The sequence below is a fragment of the Filicampus tigris genome, chromosome 14 (assembly GCF_054856515.1).
Source record: "Filicampus tigris isolate MCC_2025a chromosome 14, RoL_Ftig_1.0, whole genome shotgun sequence".
NCBI lineage: Eukaryota > Metazoa > Chordata > Actinopteri > Syngnathiformes > Syngnathidae > Filicampus > Filicampus tigris.
In genome coordinates, this window is record NC_141230.1 from 10,245,963 (window position 1) to 10,265,486 (window position 19,524).

The window sequence follows — 19,524 nt, forward strand, 5'->3', positions numbered from 1 at the left end:
AGTACCAAACATTACTCAAACCAATACATTAAAACATGTATTCAATAGTTTGTGTTGTTAAAAAAAAGTTATAGAGGGCTTGACTGTAAAATAGATGAGCTACGTATAAAATTGCGTCACTTCCGGGTGTAGCCTTAAAGTAACTTCTTTTTCGCTCACAATCACTAGAGTAGTATCATTGAACATGCTCATTGTACTTCTTGTCAATAATTGTGAATTTGGCACACTGTTTCCTAACCTTTATTGAGCCAAGGCAATCATTTTACGTTAGAAAAAACTAAGGGCATATCACCATAATAAAATGTCATTATTGTTGTAATTAATAAATCATAATTTTCAACAAATTAATATGATTATTTTAAATCCTGGTTGGGAATCACTGATATATGAGAGTATTTCTCATATTCAAATACGGATAGACGTTTTAGGCAAACGTGTCAGTATACATCAAGAAATTTCAGGCCACATACGATTTTTCTCACACATTTTTGGAGTTGTCCATCTTTTATTCAGCAGCCATTTTTACCATCTCTTCCACCTGTGTGCATGTAACATACTCAATAATTTGAATAACAATAACATACATTAACATAAGAAGCTCGAAGCAAAATAACAATAATTTCTCAAATAAAACTTGTAGTGCCTGTTGATATAGTACAGTAAGATGCAAAGGGCCTGGTATGCCAGCAACAGAGGAGGTGTTAAAGCTCAGTACAGTTAATGATTTATTGTCGCAATAATGCTTTTTTTTTTTTTTTTTTTTTTTTTAAATCCCATGCACGATTTTTTTGTATGCGTCTAACATTGTGCATAATTCAACTGAATGTGGCGAATCAAACGAACACATGCTGCATGGTTGTTATCCTGCAAGTAAAGACACACACTACTGTAGCTTCCAGTGTACAATCAAATATTACTCAATTCACAGGCTTGTAACATTTCATGTAACTGACTCACAATCTCTGTTTTCCTGCACATTCACTCATTTAATCATCATTTGTGGCATTTAGGAAAGGAAAAATAAACAAATATCTAGACATAGACTGGTTATGTATGAAGGAGTATTACTGCCAAACTGAACCGGAGGGAAAAAAATAGACTACAAGAAGAAAGTTTCGAAGTTGTACTATTCCGAGAACTATGTTGTATATTTTCAATAAAGTTGAATGTTTTTTATAAATTAGTGATAATGTAATAAGAATAAAGTTGCATATTTTCGTTGTAGTTGCATATTTTTTTTGTACAAACTATGGTTGAGAAGATTGTAGACTAATAATTTTACAAGATTGAAGTCAATACAGTATATATATATATATATATATATATATATATATATATATATATATATATATATATATATATATGTTCATCCAAGTATTACGAGGGGAAGAGAATGAAATCAGAGGAGCATTACGTGTGTGAGCGGATATTAGAAATTCACTTGTTCAAATTTGAGCTGAATGGAATTTCCCCCCCCCCCCTGAAATATATGACTATCCTCAAATTATTACGACTAATCTTGTAGTGTCCTTTTTTTCTTTTCAGTGTGGCACTAATAGTCCTTTGTTGTTGCACTTCAACTGAGAGGAAGCGAAACCACAAGAAAACTACCTACAGCAGCACTTGGACATAAACAGATTTCCTTATCAGTGACTAAACACAACAACTGTTGCTGTTTGTTTGAGTGTTGTAGGTGCTTGTGTTCTCATCAGTCTTTGTACGTCGATTAGGATTCGACTTTCCCGTACGTGCCCTCCGGAGGGCGGTACTGTTTGGGGAAGGCCTTGAGCTGGAGTGAGTTGAAGGCGTATTTGCGGCATCCCACGTTCTTCATGGTGTTCTCTCGTCTGCAGCCCTCACTGTGTGCACAAGGAAAACATCAGAAGTACCAATAATATACGGTGGTATCTTGACTTATGAGTTTCATTTCTTTCGTTCCCAAGATCATAACTCCATTTACTTGTGTAGCAAATCAATTTCCACCCTTGAAATGTCATTAATCCATGCCAGCCCTCCCAAAAGACCACCATTTTTTTTGTTACATGTTTTTTATAACGAAAAAATAGCATGGTATTGTATTTAAAAACACTCTTTAAACTGTGGGTTAAAAGTTACCCAAATTGTGTGAAATGGCTAACTTAGTGCTGGGTCCAAAAGGGACTGAGCCAATTCTGGATTATTTATACCCAGTGCATTGGTTGAGGATCTTACCCAGCATGTTGGATCTACATTTTGACCCAACAAGGGGTAACAATCACAAATATTGATGACCTTGAGAGGTGGGCATTCCGTCAGACTGACGAATGCCTGTTTTGCTGACGATTGATGAATGACGGCACACTTTTTAAAAATGACAGATTAAGCACTGACGGATGTGGATTTTCGTCTGGCATTGTAATCGTCACCAGTGACGGACCTGTCAGTCGTCACTGACGGATGCCCGTTTTCGCTGATGTTTTTTTGTTTTGGGTGGGAGTCGGGGCGGGGGCGGTGCGATGGACTGACAGACCGATTGACGGACCGACTGACGGACCTTGACTTCTCACGGACTAACTGACGGACTTAACTGATGGACAAAGGATTACAATTCGGTTCGTTATGAAAAAATGACGGATTGACGAATGAAGGTTGCGATGTATCCGAAGCTTGCCTCTGACTCAAGTTGTGGCTTGCAACACGAAGCAAAAAAATTGGCCAAGCGACGGCTCCAAAAACTTGTTGAGGCGCTGTAAGTCAAGCTAGCACTACATTAGTGATCGTCATCTGGCGAGCAACGGACCTGCGCATGCAGTCCAGGGCCTGGTAGAAGACCTGCGGCGCCAGGGCGTGCTCCTGCTGAAGAATGTGACACTGCTCCAGGGTCAGCGACATGGCCGTGCGGTCCTTGGCGCTCTTGCAACTTGTGAAGCGCACGCCGTTCAGGCGCCGACACGCCTACAGCCAACACAGAAATAGAAGTTAGTAGACTCACAGGCTGATGTTACATCTACTTGGTTGAGTTAAGACAACTCTAGTGCTATTGTGGGTTCAACTGTACAATATTGATCTTAGCATCACTCTTTCCATTTACATCCCCGTAATGTTGATATAACACATTTTACACTGAGGACAATCTCATAGCAGAGCACCAAGCAAAAAGTAGAAACACAGGTTAATCATGTACCTTCTGCTAGCTAGTGGAAGCAAATTTAATTGTTCTGCCTGTCACAATACCTTGCTGACATAGTTAGATGAACAAAGAAATTATTCATAAGAAATTGGATAATTTCTCACGGCACACCTGACGATAGCTCTCGGCACGTTACATGGGTTGGGAATCACTGGTTTATGGTACCTGCTCCGATTTGGTCTCAAGTATGAGGCACAAAATGGCTGCTTCAAATCAAAATAGCCGCCTTCCTGCTCAATTTTGGGGATGGGTTCTGTTTTAATTGAAATGTCCACCAAACATAGTGTTGATAGTAAAACTTCAGTATTGGTCCATTTTCTTTTAAACGTTCCAGGGGATGCTATTGAGTTCTTTTTTTTTTTTTTAGGGGGAGTGGGATCGTGTTTGGAGCCCCTAAATAATAATAATAAAAATAATTTCATCAGAAAAAACATGCAAACATTTGTGAGTTTTCTGACATTTTGAGACTCCAAAAGGCAATTCAATAAGATTTACAGCAATGCTGGATGCTCACATTTTAGAAAAAAATTAATAAATAAAGCACGTGAAAGCATTTCAAATTCTAGTTGTTTACTTGCAGTCCTTGACGGAAAAAGTTGAGTTTTTTTACAACAGGTGGGCTAATATGTCTGATCACTTTCCTAAAAATCTTTTTTCAGAATACACGAAAAACTGAACCAAATACTGATTGTATCACAAAGTATATTTATTTATAATTTCATTTCAAGGGTATCTTGAATAATCTCTCAAACTAAGGATATAACTGATTTTAGAAGAGGTGGCCAGCATCCTGAGAAGATGTTTAAAGCCCCCAAAAATCGTTTTTGTGAACCTTAAGAAGGTGACCATTTTTTAAGCACTGTACCTCCGCCGCCTGCCACAAAATCTCCACGTTCTTGCTCTTTTTGGCATTGACGTTGTGGCTGAGCTGCTTGAGCAGATCGGACAGACTGGTGGTGCTACGGGAGCGAGGAAGACCTACAAGGAGGACACGAGGAGGAAGAACAGTGAAGATGAGGGAAACATTTTTGGACTTGTCTTTCTGCTTTAAAGCCTAATGGACTCACAATCTTCTGGCAGGACTTCTTTAAAATGATCGTAGTACATGCTGAGGCGAGCCATGCTCTCGACGTTGATTACCTCCTGCAGAGATGTGTCTCCAAACCTGCACACAAACCAAAGGACATAATTCATGACCATATTGCCGTATAATAAAATCTCTGCTTTTTTTTCCCCCACAAAAATACGATTTTAATTGTTGTGATCCTGTAGAGCTGTATTAAAAAAAAAAATCAGCATTTACAAAGATAGTCATGCTGTCTTCTTGCTGACATTGTCATGTTTTTATTTACTTATTTTTTTTATCAACTTACTTCTCAGCCAGCGTTTGCTGCTCATTGATGCCTACGTTGAAGAGGACGGGCTGCACGCGCAGCAGCATGCCGTTCTGGATTTCCCGCGGTAGACTGTCGAAGATGGCGGCGGGGATGGGGACCCTGACGTTAAAGCCGCTCCTGTTTCCCGTTATGACGGGCAACATGTCCGGGCTGAAGGCCGTACTCGCTTGCGTGATTTTAAAGGTGACGTTCCTCAGGTCATTCACCCCGACGCTCATGTCTTCCAACATGGCAAGCTCCTCACCTAAAGGTGACAAATCACATTGGATGAATTGCAGAGTATTGTATTGTGTGTATACATATATATATATATATATATATATATATATATATATATATATATATTGTATATACATATATACACACTCATCCATTACCGTAGGTGCTGAGCAAGCTCTCATACTGCACCAGCAGGCCGATGGTGTGGAGCTGCTTGAGGAAGCCCGAGTCGCACAGGCTGTTCCTCAGCTTGAGTACGAAGCCGCAGATAAGAGCCGTTAGCTGTAAAGCACACCAACAGAAATGATCATCTTCATCTCGGTCCAGTTGCAGGCGGCTGCAGAGAACTGACGGTCTGGCAGAAGACGACGTCGCGGCGGTACTGCAGCGTGAGGCTCATGGCGATGGTGGGGGCGCTGTCCTGCATGAGGAGGAACACCATGGCCTTCTTGGCTTTGTCGCTCATCAGCGAGGCGCAGTCGCTCAGCGTGGAGAGCAGAGGGTGGAGGGCCTCGGCCCACTCGCCTGCAGGCAAGAGGCTGCAGTTTGCATTGCGCTACGGTATTCCCGCACCTTTTTGGGGAACCTATCCTCCATTATTTGCTGACAAACATGCCTGTTTGCATTTTTCGTGTTCGTTCTGACATGCTCCAAGATGCCACAGGAAAACGGTGAATCCCCGTCTCATAGAAAAGTAGTGCTTTGGTGCTATGTTGGCGCCAAAGAAACTATGTTGAAGTAAGGGAAGGAGCTTCAATTAGACAGGCAACAGCCCGTTGTAAATAGTGCTTGTCGCATTTATAAAGCGTTTAAGAAGGGGGCATCAAAATCACTCTGTTTATTTATTTATATTATGTGTTTATTATTATTATTATTCTATTGTGTACATATATTCTATCCAGACCAATGTTTCTAAATTATTTTCTATTACACCTCCCCTATGAAGAAGAAAATATTTGGAGCTCCCCAACTCTCTGACTCATTATAAATACTAGCATCATTTGTCGATAAAATCTTTATAAATACACCTCTGTATAACATTGCATGCTTATTAACATTAAAGTAAAACCAAAACAAACAAATACACTGTGAATCTTATAATGAATTGATGTATATTAGATACGATATTTAATGAAGCTGGAGCGTCTTTTGGAATAAGTGCCCCCAAGAATTGTAAACAAAAGCGCTAATTTTATGGTGTCCACTGAGATCTGGGTGACTTCATGCATGATGAAGAGTTGAACTTTTTTGTTTTGATTCAGACTTTACCTGGTGATGTTTTTTCCCGCTCTGGGCTGCTACCTAGCAGTGAGAGAGAACGACACATAGCGAGTATGTCATTTTCGAATGGATGTTTGATTACCGTATGTTGCGCATAAGATTTGGACAAAATGGGTTCATTTGTTTTTCAGAATCAGTTTGATGGTCTTTTCCCGGACTATATTCAAAATTTTATTAACTCGTAATCTTGAGCAGATTCTTTCTTTCAACAAACAGTAGCCTTTCCATCACTTTGATAAAAGGGTTATCTTTGTCTTTTTAGTCTGTGTAACTTTCTTAGACTAGTCTCCATACGTTTTGGCAAATTATATAAATAAATAAATTATATATAATAAAGAAATATTCTTATATTTGGACTTATGACTGACCTGACTTTCAAGGTTTAGGGAGCTTAAGTTGCGAGCACAAATTTGAGCAGCGGCAGATAGTGAACATTTCAACACACGGTGCTTGCTTCAAGCTGTAGCCACTCCCAGTTCAAAATTGAACATAAAACAAATATAATTTCAGGTTGTGTATTTATCCAAAGCACATAACTTACGAGAGTCCACTATGGTAATGCTAACAAAATGTGAAACACCACAGACGAGCTAACAGAACTATTGTCAATGTTATAACGCTTTAAGCCAGGGGTGCCCAAGTCTGGTCCTTGAGAACCTCTTTCCAACCTGTTTTAGATGTCTCCCTCCTCCAACGCACCTGATTTAAATGATCAGATCCTCGGCAAGCTTTGCAGAAGCCTGATAACGATCCTGATCATTTGAATCAGGTGTGTTTGGGGAGGGAGACATCTAAAACAGGCTGGAAAGAGGTTCTCAAGGACCGGACTTGGGCACCCCTGGCTTAAAGCGTTATAGAGAACTAAAACTGGGTGGATAAGAGCTCTCGAGGATCGGACTTGGGTACCTCTGCTTTAAGCAATGGATATTTGAACACAAACAGTGCAGCAAAATGTGGAGACAGAAAATGCAACAATATTCACAGGCATGTATTCTTTATCATCTGTGAAACTCGACTACTGTACAATTACTAGGGCCCGAACAAAATTGTTTTTTTTTCGTAGTTTGTTGCCTATGATGGTTTGGCAGAATAAAACTCAAATAACTGATTCATCGGCCGATTATTTAAAAAAATGAATCATGAATAAAATATTTTTTTGTCTCTTAACACTTACATTAAAGAGAGGAATTACAGATAGAACATTTGACTGTTTTCCAATACTTGTCCTTTAGTATTTGTTTTACACAGTACAACAGAGACAGCAATTAGCGTAAAAAAATGGCAGATTTTAAAAAATTGTTTCTTTGATTGTTTGTGGTATTTTAAAATGTGTTAGGAATTAGAGGTTGACCTTTTTTGGTCTTTGTGGGGTCCTCAATGGCCAATGCAAACACATCATCGGAACTGCTGTCGCTCTGAAGCTGATTCGCCCGCAGCAATCCGTCCACCCTCTGGATCACACACTCCAGACTCTTGTCCACATTAAGCCACACCTTCTCCTGCGCACACATTACATACGATAAAGTCTCATAACGAAGAAGCAAAATGCACACAACCGGCTTGTGGAGGTTCTCATACCCACTCCTCCCCGTGCAAATCAGCTTGCAAGGAGGCGCGCTTGTTTTTAATCCCGTCTATGCTTTCCGGCGGGGTGGCGAGGCGGGAGGGCGAGGTAGCCGCCCGCGATGGGGATGACGGGTGATGAGCGGGCGAGCGCGAGGGTGAGCGTGAGGAAGGCGAGTGGCAGGATGAGGAAGGGGACGGGGTGCCTTGCAGGCCGGACTCTGGGCGGGCGGCGGCCAGGGCGATGATGGCCGAGGACAAAAGCTTGGAGTCGCACACGCTCACCAACTGACGAGTCTGAAATAGGCCAGCAGACAGATTGTCGAAGCTCACTTCAGTTTGACTTCAATGCACTAACATGTTGAGAAGGACCTCAGTCGAGGTTGAGTGATTTTTGTAAAATGTTTACATTTTCCAAATGAAAACATTTCCTATATTGTCGATCAGCGGAATTGCCTTGCAACAAAGTCCCTGTAAACCGAAGTGTAAATATGTCTTCTGAATTTGACGCACCACAGACAACAGTTACAAATTTGAATGATTAAAAAAAAAATCACCAATGATATAAAATGCCTTCAAAATTATGAAAAATCAAGCAACTCTCTCTCTCTCTCTGCTCGCAAATGCTGCGATTACCTAATACCACTACAACCTGGAATAATGAATTCTACTTCATTTAGCATCTTTCTTATGCTTAATCTGTTTAAAGCCTCCATTGGCTGGAATATATCCCGCTGGGACGTCGCAGGTGTTTTTCACGCCGTGCCAACGAGGCGTTCTAAAGATATCAAGCCAGCGCAAAGCTCCTGTCCACATGCTGGCTGTTAAGTCTGACTTTTTTTTTTTCCTCCCTTTGCTCTTCTGCCTTTCCTTGTGTGGCATCCGAGCACTCATGGCCAATAACGAGGCGCTCTAATACAGCAATTATCTTCAAATATTTATAATGTAATTACAAACAAATCTCTGAATTCACTTTAAATTGCATGTAAACCTGACAGTTGGTGGTGATCCCTGCTATAGAGTATGGTTGCTATACCAATTTTCAGTTTCAGGTTTTTGGTACATGTTCAAATTTCAAGTATTGTAATAAACACACCAAAGTACTAACATTACTTCTCATTAAATGACACCACAGCCCAAATTCCCAACCTTACTGAATGGAACATACATTTATGGAGCAAATCCTCAGAGTTCTGCTCACCTTCTCTTTGAGGATGGCCAGCGTTCTCTCCAGCGCATTGGCCGAGCGCTCCTTGGCCGCTCTCGTCAGACGCTCGATGTAGTAGCACACTTGGGTCTTCAGCGTGTTAATTTGGCCAATCAGCTCCTTTGCTCTGACGACATCCTGCGGCTGGTATGCCATTCCTCTCGGCCCGGTGGAACTATTGGGGGGATAAACGTGTGGCATTCACTGCAACAATGCACCAACGTCATCATCAGTCTCACCTCTCTTCCTCGTAAGAGCTGGCGGTGCAAAAAAAACAGGGAGAGAGCGCCATGTTTATCTCTGAATAGTCAATGTGGGTGCACATAGTAAATGTCTTCTACGAACTGTTTTCTGGCCTCTTCAAGCTTGTGCAGGAGTTTCCTCAGACCGCAGCCTTTAAAGCCTTGATGGTGTGCAGCAGGAGCGCCGTTAGTCACCACGTCGTACGTGTGGTCTGGTCGAAAGACACCAATCAAGGGTCGTTGACGACGACGCCAAACAAATTACATTTCTGTGAAAGTCTCAATGTAGTTCATTAGGCACACAATCTAATAAAATGCAATGCAAGAGATGTGGCTAAAATTCTGGCTTAAAGTGGAAGTCAAACCAAACAGATTTTTGCAAGCCCACTAGTTGAAACACAGGCATTCTGATAAATATTGCGTTTGTGGTATAAGAGTTCATCCGCCTAATTTTAGTCATCTCTGGGGGCGGCCATTTTGTCACTTCTGTCGACTGAAAATGACATCACAACTGCTCAGGGCTCAGGTAACGACCAATCACAGCTCATCTGTATTCTGAAGATGAGACAACATCTGTATTCTGAAGATGAGCCCTGAGCAGTTGTGATGTCATTTTCAGTCGACAGAAGTAACAAAATGGCCGCCCCCGGAGATGGCTAAAAAGGGGTGGATTTTGCTGCTTAACTCATATTCCACAAAAGCAATATTAATCAGAATGCCGTGTTTCCACTAGTGGGCCTGCTGGGAACATATGTCTTGAAAAAAATATGTTTGCGCTGATTTCCACTTCAAGCAAGATAATAATACTCAGCTCTTTAATTATTGGATGTCATTAGATTGAGCATTGGTTCTGCAGTGAGCGTTAATGTGTGGGGGAGTTACCATAGCCGGATTCTCCTTGTACTCTCATCCTCTGGATGTGCAAATTTGTCGGAATAAACTCCAACTTCCGCTCGGCCTTCAGTGTGCTAGATTTAAAAGAAGGTCCTGAAAGGGAGAAACGCATTTGTTTATTTCCATTGAAATGCAATTGCAAACCCAAAAATTTGCACCTACCAAAGCATGACTCTTAAAAGACTTATTATATATTGTTTACAAGTACCTTGTATAGTATTAATGATAATACATTATATAGAGACAACATCTTAAATGGCAACTAATTTTGCAGTAGACTAAAGCGTTGTTGCCCCAAAATGTTTTGTGCCTCAAATTATATGTCAGGTGCAAGCAGGTTTTATTGTAAAAGTAGAACAATGTAGTTTAGCTTCAAAGTTTAGAATGGTTGGGGCTGTGTTCCAGCATACAGTATACTGCAGTGTACACTGAACTTGTGGTTCTTACCTTTGTACTCATGCAGGTCACTGATGGTCTCCTGATATGTGAGAATGATGGTCTGGTACTGAGTGATGATCTGCCTCCTGAGGTTCTCCCAGCACGGTGACAGCTCGCCCAGTTCTTCCAATTCACACACCCTGTGTGAGGTTTCAGGTTATACAGAAGAATGATGTCAACCTCAAGGAAATGAAATTCAACCACAAATTGTGCGTTCACGCTAAGAGATGCCATCAATTGAAACCATCTCCAAATTGAACAGCGCGGAAGTCTACCCGTGATGGAATAGTGATGATGAACCCAGAAGAGAATGCGAAACTTGTTAACTTGAAACCTGGTAGACGCGTGTGTCCAGGATAGTCAGTACAATGGTGCTAAGTCACCAATAATATGTCATTCCGCAGATACTATGCAATGTGCTCTAAGCAGTCTAGGAGTTAGATGTTAGAGCTCACAAAAGCAATTGCTCACCGTAGGACTAGGCGATATGACCTTAAAATGAACCAAAAGTTTTCAACATGTGGACGAATCACTGTTTTGACAACATACAGTACAAACTGGGACGAAGTGTATGGCCATGTTCAGCGCAATTGACTCCATGATTGCTTTCCACTGAGCTCATCTTTTGTCTACCAGAAATCAATGTGAAAATAATTATGATGATGTTGTCCTGATAAGTAAACTTCAATTAATCAATACCACCCAGTCTTAGCTCACAGAACAGAAATAGTTAACTATCAATGTTACCTGACAGCGTCTTCTTCCAGCAGCAGCTTCACAAACTGCCGAGGGATGTGCAGGGAGAGCACACTCTCAGCCATCTGCTCTAGGACGCGGAGATGGTTGCCGTCCGTAGTGGGGAAACGGTACGTCTGCGACATGACGCTTCCGAAAACTGGAAACATACCGGCGTGACGCCGTATGAACTTTCTTGAAGTTAAGATTCTCATCGATGATACTCACCAGCCTTCAGCAGGGGATCTTTACACAGGGAGGAAGACTTGGACTTGATGCCTTTGGATTCAGTCAAGCTTTCGTCAACTGGAAGAACCATCTGAAACCGTGTGCCAGTGTTAATCCCTACATGACTTTACATTGCTGCTTGCTAAAAGTATTGATTCAGCTCCTGTATTAAATGGGCTGTCATTCGTGTAGCGTTTTTCTAACTTTGGTACTCAAAGTGTTTCACACAGTTAACTCATTCATCTAGTGATGACTCAGCATCAGGAGCAACTGGGGGTTCGGCATGTTGCTCAAAGATACTTCGACAAGGTCACAACAGCCGGGGATCGAACCCACAACCTCTGGGTGGGGAGACGACCACTACCACTGAGCCATGCTGCCCACGTGGCCTTTCAATTAGAAGGAAACGAAGAACGACACTGGAATGTACTTAAGGCAGAAGTGACAAAATGGCCGCCCCCAGAGATAGCTAAAAATGGGTAAATTTTGTTGTTTAACTCATATTCCACAAACACAATATTAATCAGTGACGTGTTTCAACTAGTGGGCCTGCATTGAACATATTCTTGAAAAAATATGTTTGGGTTGACTTTAAGTACAAAAAAAGTAACATTATATCATAAACTATATACAAAAACTGACTTGATAACGCAACAAAACCTCTCCGCGGACCAAATAGTTTCCATCTTTTTTTTCTCTCTTAAACTTACTGCTAATGCAGAGTAAAGAAATCAAGTTGGAGAGCTGGCAAGCATTGGCTTGGCTTTTATGCAATCAAAACAACATGTTCACAAATATAGCTAACATTTTGGACTAAAAAAAAATGCCAAACTAGCTAATAATGAAAAAAAATACACATGAATTATGTTTTTTTTAGATGGAGACGTTTTGAACATGTTAGAAGCTTACGGTTTTTAGGATGGCACAGTACCCGACACATTCGTCACAAATCACGCTTGTAGCCGACTTAAGAGCACAAGAGCTCAATCAATCATTATCTGCCATGAATAGTTAACCTACAAGCAAGTCATCACCACTCACCCTTCCGTTAACAGTGTCTCCTCGCTGTAGTTTGGCAACTGGCGCTCTCTGCTCGCGTTTCTCCTCAATCTGCCAGGCAATGACCGTGAGGTTGCCCACTCGCTCATTCTCGGCCGACCTGCAAGTAAACTCATTGAGCAAGACCCCCGATCCAGCTGGAGGTTACTTTAAACGAGGAGCACGCTGAAGGGAGTGGCTACCTGAGAGTGAGGTGCAGGCGGTGATGTTTGTCCTGCAGGAGCTCCTTCAAAGAAAATATGGCAGAGCCGAGCATGTACATCTGTTTGACAAAAGACACAAGCGGTACTTGAAAGAGTTCACCAAGTGAGCCGGATTGATAGTGACACAAAAATTCAGGATGTGACTTACGGTGCCTTGGGAGCGATCCTTCACATCGTAGACAGAGAGCTTGACCTGGGTCTGCTGAGTGATCAGAGAGTCCTGGAAGAAGGCCACGCTGCTCAGGAAGATGGGGTTACTTGTCCCCTGTGGGCAATATGGAAGGAGGTCTAAGTTGGTTCGCTCCTTAACGGCAACAAGGAAGGACGTGTTCAGTACCTCAATGATTTCTGTTTGAGAATGTTTGGTCCAAAACGCCTGAGGGGGAGTGGTGCAGCTGACGGCCACAAAACTGCTGGGCTTACGGTCCACAGTGGGTGTGATCAGTTCACTGCAGACTGGAGGAAACAGAAAGTCATGGAGCAATCATGAATGCTCTCACGGGAATAATGGTTGTCAAATGTTGTTTGAAACACAAACAAATGAGCTACAGTGAAGACAAACTCTTACTTGGCCCAGGTCATCCAGTACCAAAATCCAAGTTATCTTATACAGGACTAAAGGGAGTCCCATGTCAATAGGAAATAGTCATTGGGTCCAAGTCTCTCCAAGTGGTAAATGTTTTGTTTAGACCCCAAGTTTCCTGAGTCCCAAAGTCAACAGAGTAAGTCATTTGGTCAGCAAAGAAAGTCCCAAGTCATCAGTTTGGATAAGCCATTTGGTCCAAGTTAAGTTAGTCCCAAGTCACCCTGGTTAAGATGTGTAGCCTAAGATCAACAACATGTTCATGTGCATATTTTTGATCAAATCCTTAGCTCAAAGACTCCTAATTTAACAGGGTGATTTGTGATTTGGCCCAAGACTAGTTAAGATATTTTGAAAGCCATTTTAATTATTCATAAGTCCCATTTTCAAGTAAGTCTGAGCAAAAGCAGCTCGAAGCAATTCCCAAGTCTTCAGGTGCAATTCATGAGGGATTATCAAGTCACCAGGATAGGTCATTTTGTTTTATTTATTTGGAAATAACTATTTGTTATTTGCAAGGTTAAGTCTTATTCCCAAATCATCAGGTCCAAGTCCAATGTAAATCCTAGCTTTTCCTGTCTGAGTACTCTGGTGCAAGACATAAGTGAGTCGCAATTCACCTGAGCCAAGTCATACCCAGTTATCTTGCCGAAGTCTAAAGTGACACTTGTGTTGTAGTCTAAGTCACATGTGAGTCCCCACTCCATTTCGTATGGACCTAAAACCCGTGTTAATGAGGTGGTATTTCAGACTCATGATTGTTTTTGGTCTAAGTTTAAAGAAAGTCACTTGCGCCAAGTCTTTTAGTTTAAGCCTGCTAGTCTATATTCATAACTTTGACAGGTCAGATAATTAGGCCAAAATCAAATGTTCCGTGAGCAAGCCGACAGTCTGGTGCAAGTCTATAGCAAAGGAAAGTCCAAGTGATTAAATCCAAGTCGATGACAAATTAGGAGTCTCAAACAAGTTCCAGATCATTTGGTCCGAATAAAAAGTGAACCAAATGATTTGTTCCTTGTTTCAAAGAAGCCACAGACCATTTGTTTTATACCAAGTTTGAGCAATCCATAGTCCTCTGGTGCAAATCTTGGGTGAGTCCCAAATTCCAAGCTATTTAATCTGAGTCACTTAACAAGTCAAGTCTCTTGGTCTCAAACAAGTACAAGGGACATGTTTTCATTGTTGGTGACTTGTTATAAGTGAGCCCCTAGCCGTTTCAAGCAAGTCGCTAGTTACTTTAATAAATTAAACCAAATAGCATGGTCAAATTCCTGGTTTAAATCATGCAATCTAAATCTAAACTCCATCTCCAAGACACATTCAAGAAAAGAAATGTCTTAAATTGTGCTGTGTTGGCCTTACCCAAACTGAACTCTAACACCGGCTCGTCTGGGTCCTGACTCTTGCCTGTAGACCGGAGGGGAAGGAGAACTCTATTGGAATACTATTTTTTGATCGTAAACAGAGCAGACATGTTACCATGGATACGGTCACATGGTTACCTGACAGAGCCAGTCCCATCATCTCCGATGAAAGATCAAACGTGTTTGCCCGGTAGACTGACCACGGCCTGTGACGGGGGCTGCGCTCTTTCCCAGACATGGACGGGTCACGGCGCGGCTGGGGATGCATTCTTCTTCTTCTTTTTTTTTCTTTTTTTTTTTAAAAGAACCCTGAAGAAATCTCAAGTGAACCTAGAACCTGAACTTCCCTCGCGATATGGGCGCCTTGTGCGATGATCTCAGCAGTCACGCATGAGTCACTAATGAAAGGCAAACAAGAAGAGGAGTGGGGGTTAGTGCAATGTCGCCATGGAAACAGATGAGACAGAGAACTGATGATAATGATGCTGACATCATCCTCTCTCACAGCTGGCTGCATTTAAATTGACACAATTATCTGCTTACATGCACCGACTCTGGCGATGTGCTAATGCAGGCAGTGGCAAACTTTTCCAAGTGTGAACTTTCGCACGACCAAAAATACACCTGCTTTTTACTCACCGTTCCCACAAAGTTGGAAACATAGAGTTGTCTAAAATGGAAGTGAGGTGGGTCTCAATACTTTTGCACGGACAGATGCCGTTTACCTTTTTCTGTATGGAAAATACACTAACAATAGAGTCCTATGGGGTATAAAAGTGTAGATGGGACACCTACTGTATACGTATTTCTGACAGAACAGAAGTTTTGAATGCTCATAAAATAAATTGTAAAATTAAAAAACATCATTGCAAGGTATTAGCAAGCACTATTATTACCATAGTAGCATGTTGATTTTTTTTTTTTTTTTTTGTAAATCAAATCATCTGTATTCAACTAGTGAATGTACTAAAGTGCCTCCTCCAGCATTGGGGAAAAATACCAAATATATCAATACATTCAAAATAAATTGAAATGCATAGGAGTTCGTAAAAATAAAATAAAATGCTGATAATATAATACAAAAATAATTCTGAATTCTTAGGATTAAAATAAAATAATGCAAAATCAATAACAATAGTAATATGAAAATGTAAAATATAATACATCCATCCATCCATTATCTGAACCACCTGAAATAATAAATTCAATTGCATTGATTCTGTTATTGTCATTGTATCATATATTGATATTATTATGAAAATATACAAATTGTAAAAAAAATAAACAATTCAAATGTTTTTGGGAAAAATTATATAAAAGAGAAAGCATAATCTAAATATTACAATAATGAATTCAGATGCATTACGGAAAATTATATTGAAAAATGAGAAATTTGTAATAAAATGCAGTAAAATAAATGTAATAATTCATGATTCCCTAACTGTCATTATATGACATATTGCTATTATTACAAAATAAATTAATAACCATTCATTATCTGAACTGTTTTGTACATTAAATAGTAATGGTTACTGCCTACGTGCTAAACTGTAAATAAAAGTATATGTATATAATTCTAAACTCCTCTAAGGTAAGTTTTACATCACATTTTCTGTTTCTGTCTGTATCACAAGTTTAGAGCAGTGCAAATACATCAACAATTTATAGTAGATCATGTGACTTTACACTAAAAGGGAGGAGCTTTGTAAGCCTATATGTGGCTGTGTAATCATGCGTCGGAGCATCCGCCATAGCGCTCTATTTTTGCATGTGAGTCTGTTTTGACGTCACCCGCCCAAACCGACACATGCAGCTCTTCTGCCTAGTCACGGATGACAAAGGCATTACGGCGGCTACTGTATTTGCGTCGTTAGTCTGCGTGTGTTTAGGTGTGTGTGTGTGTTGGGTTGTAGGTGGTCATCATGTCATCGTTAGTGGGAGGCTGTCACACTGCCTGAGACACAGTGGGCTCTGGAAGAGTGTCACAGTAGGTGTGGTGCAACGCCACAGGGAGTCAAAGATCATCGTGGCTACATGTGTTTGACAACCACCATCATCATCAGCTGCATGCAGCAAGCTTCTACATTATGCCGCTCATTCGGCGACCTCGCAAATGTGAGGCAAGCAAATGTACTGTAAGAATGAAGTGAAAGAAAGCAAGTCAAACTGCAAAAATACACGCCGGTCTGAGTGCATTAGTTGGAACGCGACATACTAGCAAACAACAATGGTGGAGAATGTCTCCAGTATTCTATTTTTATTATTTATTACTTATTCATGGTAAGATGTCAATTTTATCCAAGAGGAGACTGGGGGCCACTGCAGCAAACTGGAGAGTGTGGAGTGTAATAATACAGAGCTAAGGCTCAGAAAGAGGCTAAGCTAACATTAGCCAGTCCACCATGCTGCCTTTATGGACATCAGTTAATTTCATCTTGATGGCTTTGCAGCACATCGGCTTCCCTCCCTGCAGCTCTCCCGTGAGATCCCTGCTGGAAGCCTACAGATGCAGTCAGAACCAGCTGTTCCCCAAAAACTCAGGCTTTTCAATTGAAATGCATCATTACCCATGAGCCTCCTGGAAAACATGATGACAGGACACGCCACACATTAACGACGTCACAGCATCAAAGTGCGTCACTAAGCAGAAGAAAGTGTGGTTGTACCTTTAAGACAGGGGAAGGCATTTCAGTGTATGTTATGTGGCCATATTTCATAACAGGGATGGGCAACTGGCCGCCCGTGGGACCTATGCGCGACCACACTCTGAATGGCCCCTTGATTAAAGAAACACAAAAAAAATCTTCAAGATTATTAAAAAAAATAAATCAATTCTATCAAAAATTATATACAATTTTTCTGAAAAAATGTACAAAATTAGTTGTTGCATTTTATGTTGGTGTCTTGTTCAGCAGTTTTGTGCCATCCTTGAATGGTAATTTTTATGCAAGAGAGCCCTTTGCAATGGAAAAAAAAGTACCGTATGTGGTTATTTTGTTTTTTGCTTCAACCCTTTGTTGTTGGGTTAGGATAGCAGGTCTTTTATACATGCATTGAAAAATATTGGATCAAAAATTAAATTATTATTGCAAAGTCAGCATTTCTGAATTGGTTCAAATAAAATGTTTTGTTCTTTTTTTTTTAACAAAAATCATTGTTCATTCAAATTGGAAACATTTCACAAATGGACCTAAGTTCAACTTTTTTCACCATTATTAAATAACTTCAATTTCAAAATGTTCAACATGATCAGAAATTCCACTTTTTAAAGAATTCCACATTCTCCACAAGAAACAAAACCACTCAAGTTAACAGCAAAATGACCAAATGTCACCTCAAAGCCAACATTTCTCCACCGATTTCCAAATGCTCAATGTTTAAATTCTACTTAAAAAAAAAACAACAAATTTTAGTAATGCCACACACTTTTCCCTTGAGAAAAAATAATCAATGGAGAAAAATCATAAATTTACCTCTATTCTATATACTCCCACGTGGCACATCTGTTCTTATACTTCAGATTCATTCTACAGCATTTCAGTTCAGCATCGGCTCTTCAGCATTTACACGCCATTCCTACAGAAATGTAATTTCCTCAATTGTTTCACAATAGCAGAGTGGACCGAAACAAATGTCCTTGTGGGCTGTATATGGCCCATGGACCACCAGTTGCCCACCTCTGCGCTAGAAATACACTGGCTTGTCACTGGGGTGGTACCCTTAAAACATGATACTTTCACAGCACAACACTTGTTCAGTCCAACCTGAAGGACTCAAACGCACCACATCCGGTTGTAAATACAATGAAAACAACCCCTTTCCCCTCCTCATAATCCACAACCAATGGCCTGCATTTTAATCCCGCATGAAACATGGTGTGTCATCCCGTCTGTTTACTTGGAAGCTTGCATCACTTGCACGGCTACTGTGTTTGTATGTGTGTAGTGTCACACAATCACACAACAATATATTACAAATTGGCGTCATTATATCAGCTGATGTTTGAAAAATACGAGGAGGAGGAGGAGGGAGGATGAGCACAGATGAAAACATAAACAGCCACCATTGATATTGATTTAGCACCAGCACCATATGTCGTTCTGTGTGCGTGACGTCATCTGGTATTTCATCGAAATTAAGAAATCCGACCTTTGGGAGAAGCAAGAGGAAGAAGAAGACGTGTCGCGATCGTAAACCAAGCGATGCTGCTCTCATCCTGGCTGCTCCACGGCGTCTGCAGGCTGCACGAGACTCGCCCAGACTCCCTGTCACACACTGGAGGGACTTCTAGACGCCACTAGAGGGAGCTAAAAGCCTGCCATGGCGCACCAATTTGCTTTTCGGATAACGAAAAGAGAACTATTTATTTATTTATTTATCTAAATCTATTGTATTTAAATGTTGTATTTATGAAATATATGATTTATTTTATAACGTTTTACAACACAGATAACGATTTATAAATCATTGTATTCTGTTTGCTAGACCTCTGCCATAGTGACGAAACATCTTGGTATTTGCTTACACAACGCCAAAGTGACGATGCATTTTGAGGGCACTGACTATTTATATGTGAAAGAAACTTAAGTTTTGACACATTGGCTTTGGGAGAGATATGAGTTTTTGTAGGTAATCCATGGTGTTGTTCTGAAAGAGCCAGGTTATTTTGGGCAAACGCACAAAGTGAATGCCAATGAGTCAAAACAATTCAAAATTAAGAGTCTTTGCAATTTTCTTGGTACTGCCGGGGAAAGGGATCTAGTTTTTAAGCATGTCTGAACAGTTTTGGAAACGACATGAGCGTTTGTTAATGAGCTGTATTGTTGCGCAGAACTGTTAGACTGGCCAAATGATATTATAGTTTTACGAATATCATTTGTGTTTCAAGAAACCAACAGAGAAAAATTATAATAACACGGGAAGTTGAAATTTGTGCGTCCAC

General features: G+C 40.7%; 1 protein-coding gene across 2 annotated transcripts; it reads right to left on the reverse strand.

The window, feature by feature from the left end:
• Nucleotides 1-829: 829 nt before the first annotated feature.
• inpp4aa (inositol polyphosphate-4-phosphatase type I Aa) lies at nt 830-18,875 on the reverse strand. Of its 2 annotated transcripts, XM_086052260.1 has the most exons (24): nt 18,732-18,875; nt 14,721-14,980; nt 14,581-14,625; nt 12,973-13,091; nt 12,784-12,900; nt 12,615-12,694; nt 12,415-12,532; nt 11,374-11,464; nt 11,158-11,305; nt 10,420-10,550; nt 9,961-10,065; nt 9,182-9,290; nt 9,076-9,093; nt 8,831-9,011; nt 7,645-7,926; nt 7,418-7,565; nt 6,055-6,087; nt 5,138-5,310; nt 4,944-5,067; nt 4,543-4,810; nt 4,237-4,334; nt 4,035-4,147; nt 2,780-2,934; nt 830-1,859 (listed from the first exon to the last, which is right to left on the reverse strand). In XM_086052260.1, exons 2-24 carry the CDS (start codon nt 14,848-14,850, stop codon nt 1,727-1,729), a joined length of 2,919 nt encoding a protein of 972 aa, XP_085908386.1. In that variant the 5' UTR covers nt 14,851-14,980; nt 18,732-18,875; the 3' UTR covers nt 830-1,726. The 2 variants fall into 2 exon arrangements, with proteins under 2 accessions (XP_085908386.1, XP_085908387.1); XM_086052261.1 differs by lacking the exon at nt 6,055-6,087.
• Between the last annotated feature and the right edge of the window lie 649 nt (nt 18,876-19,524).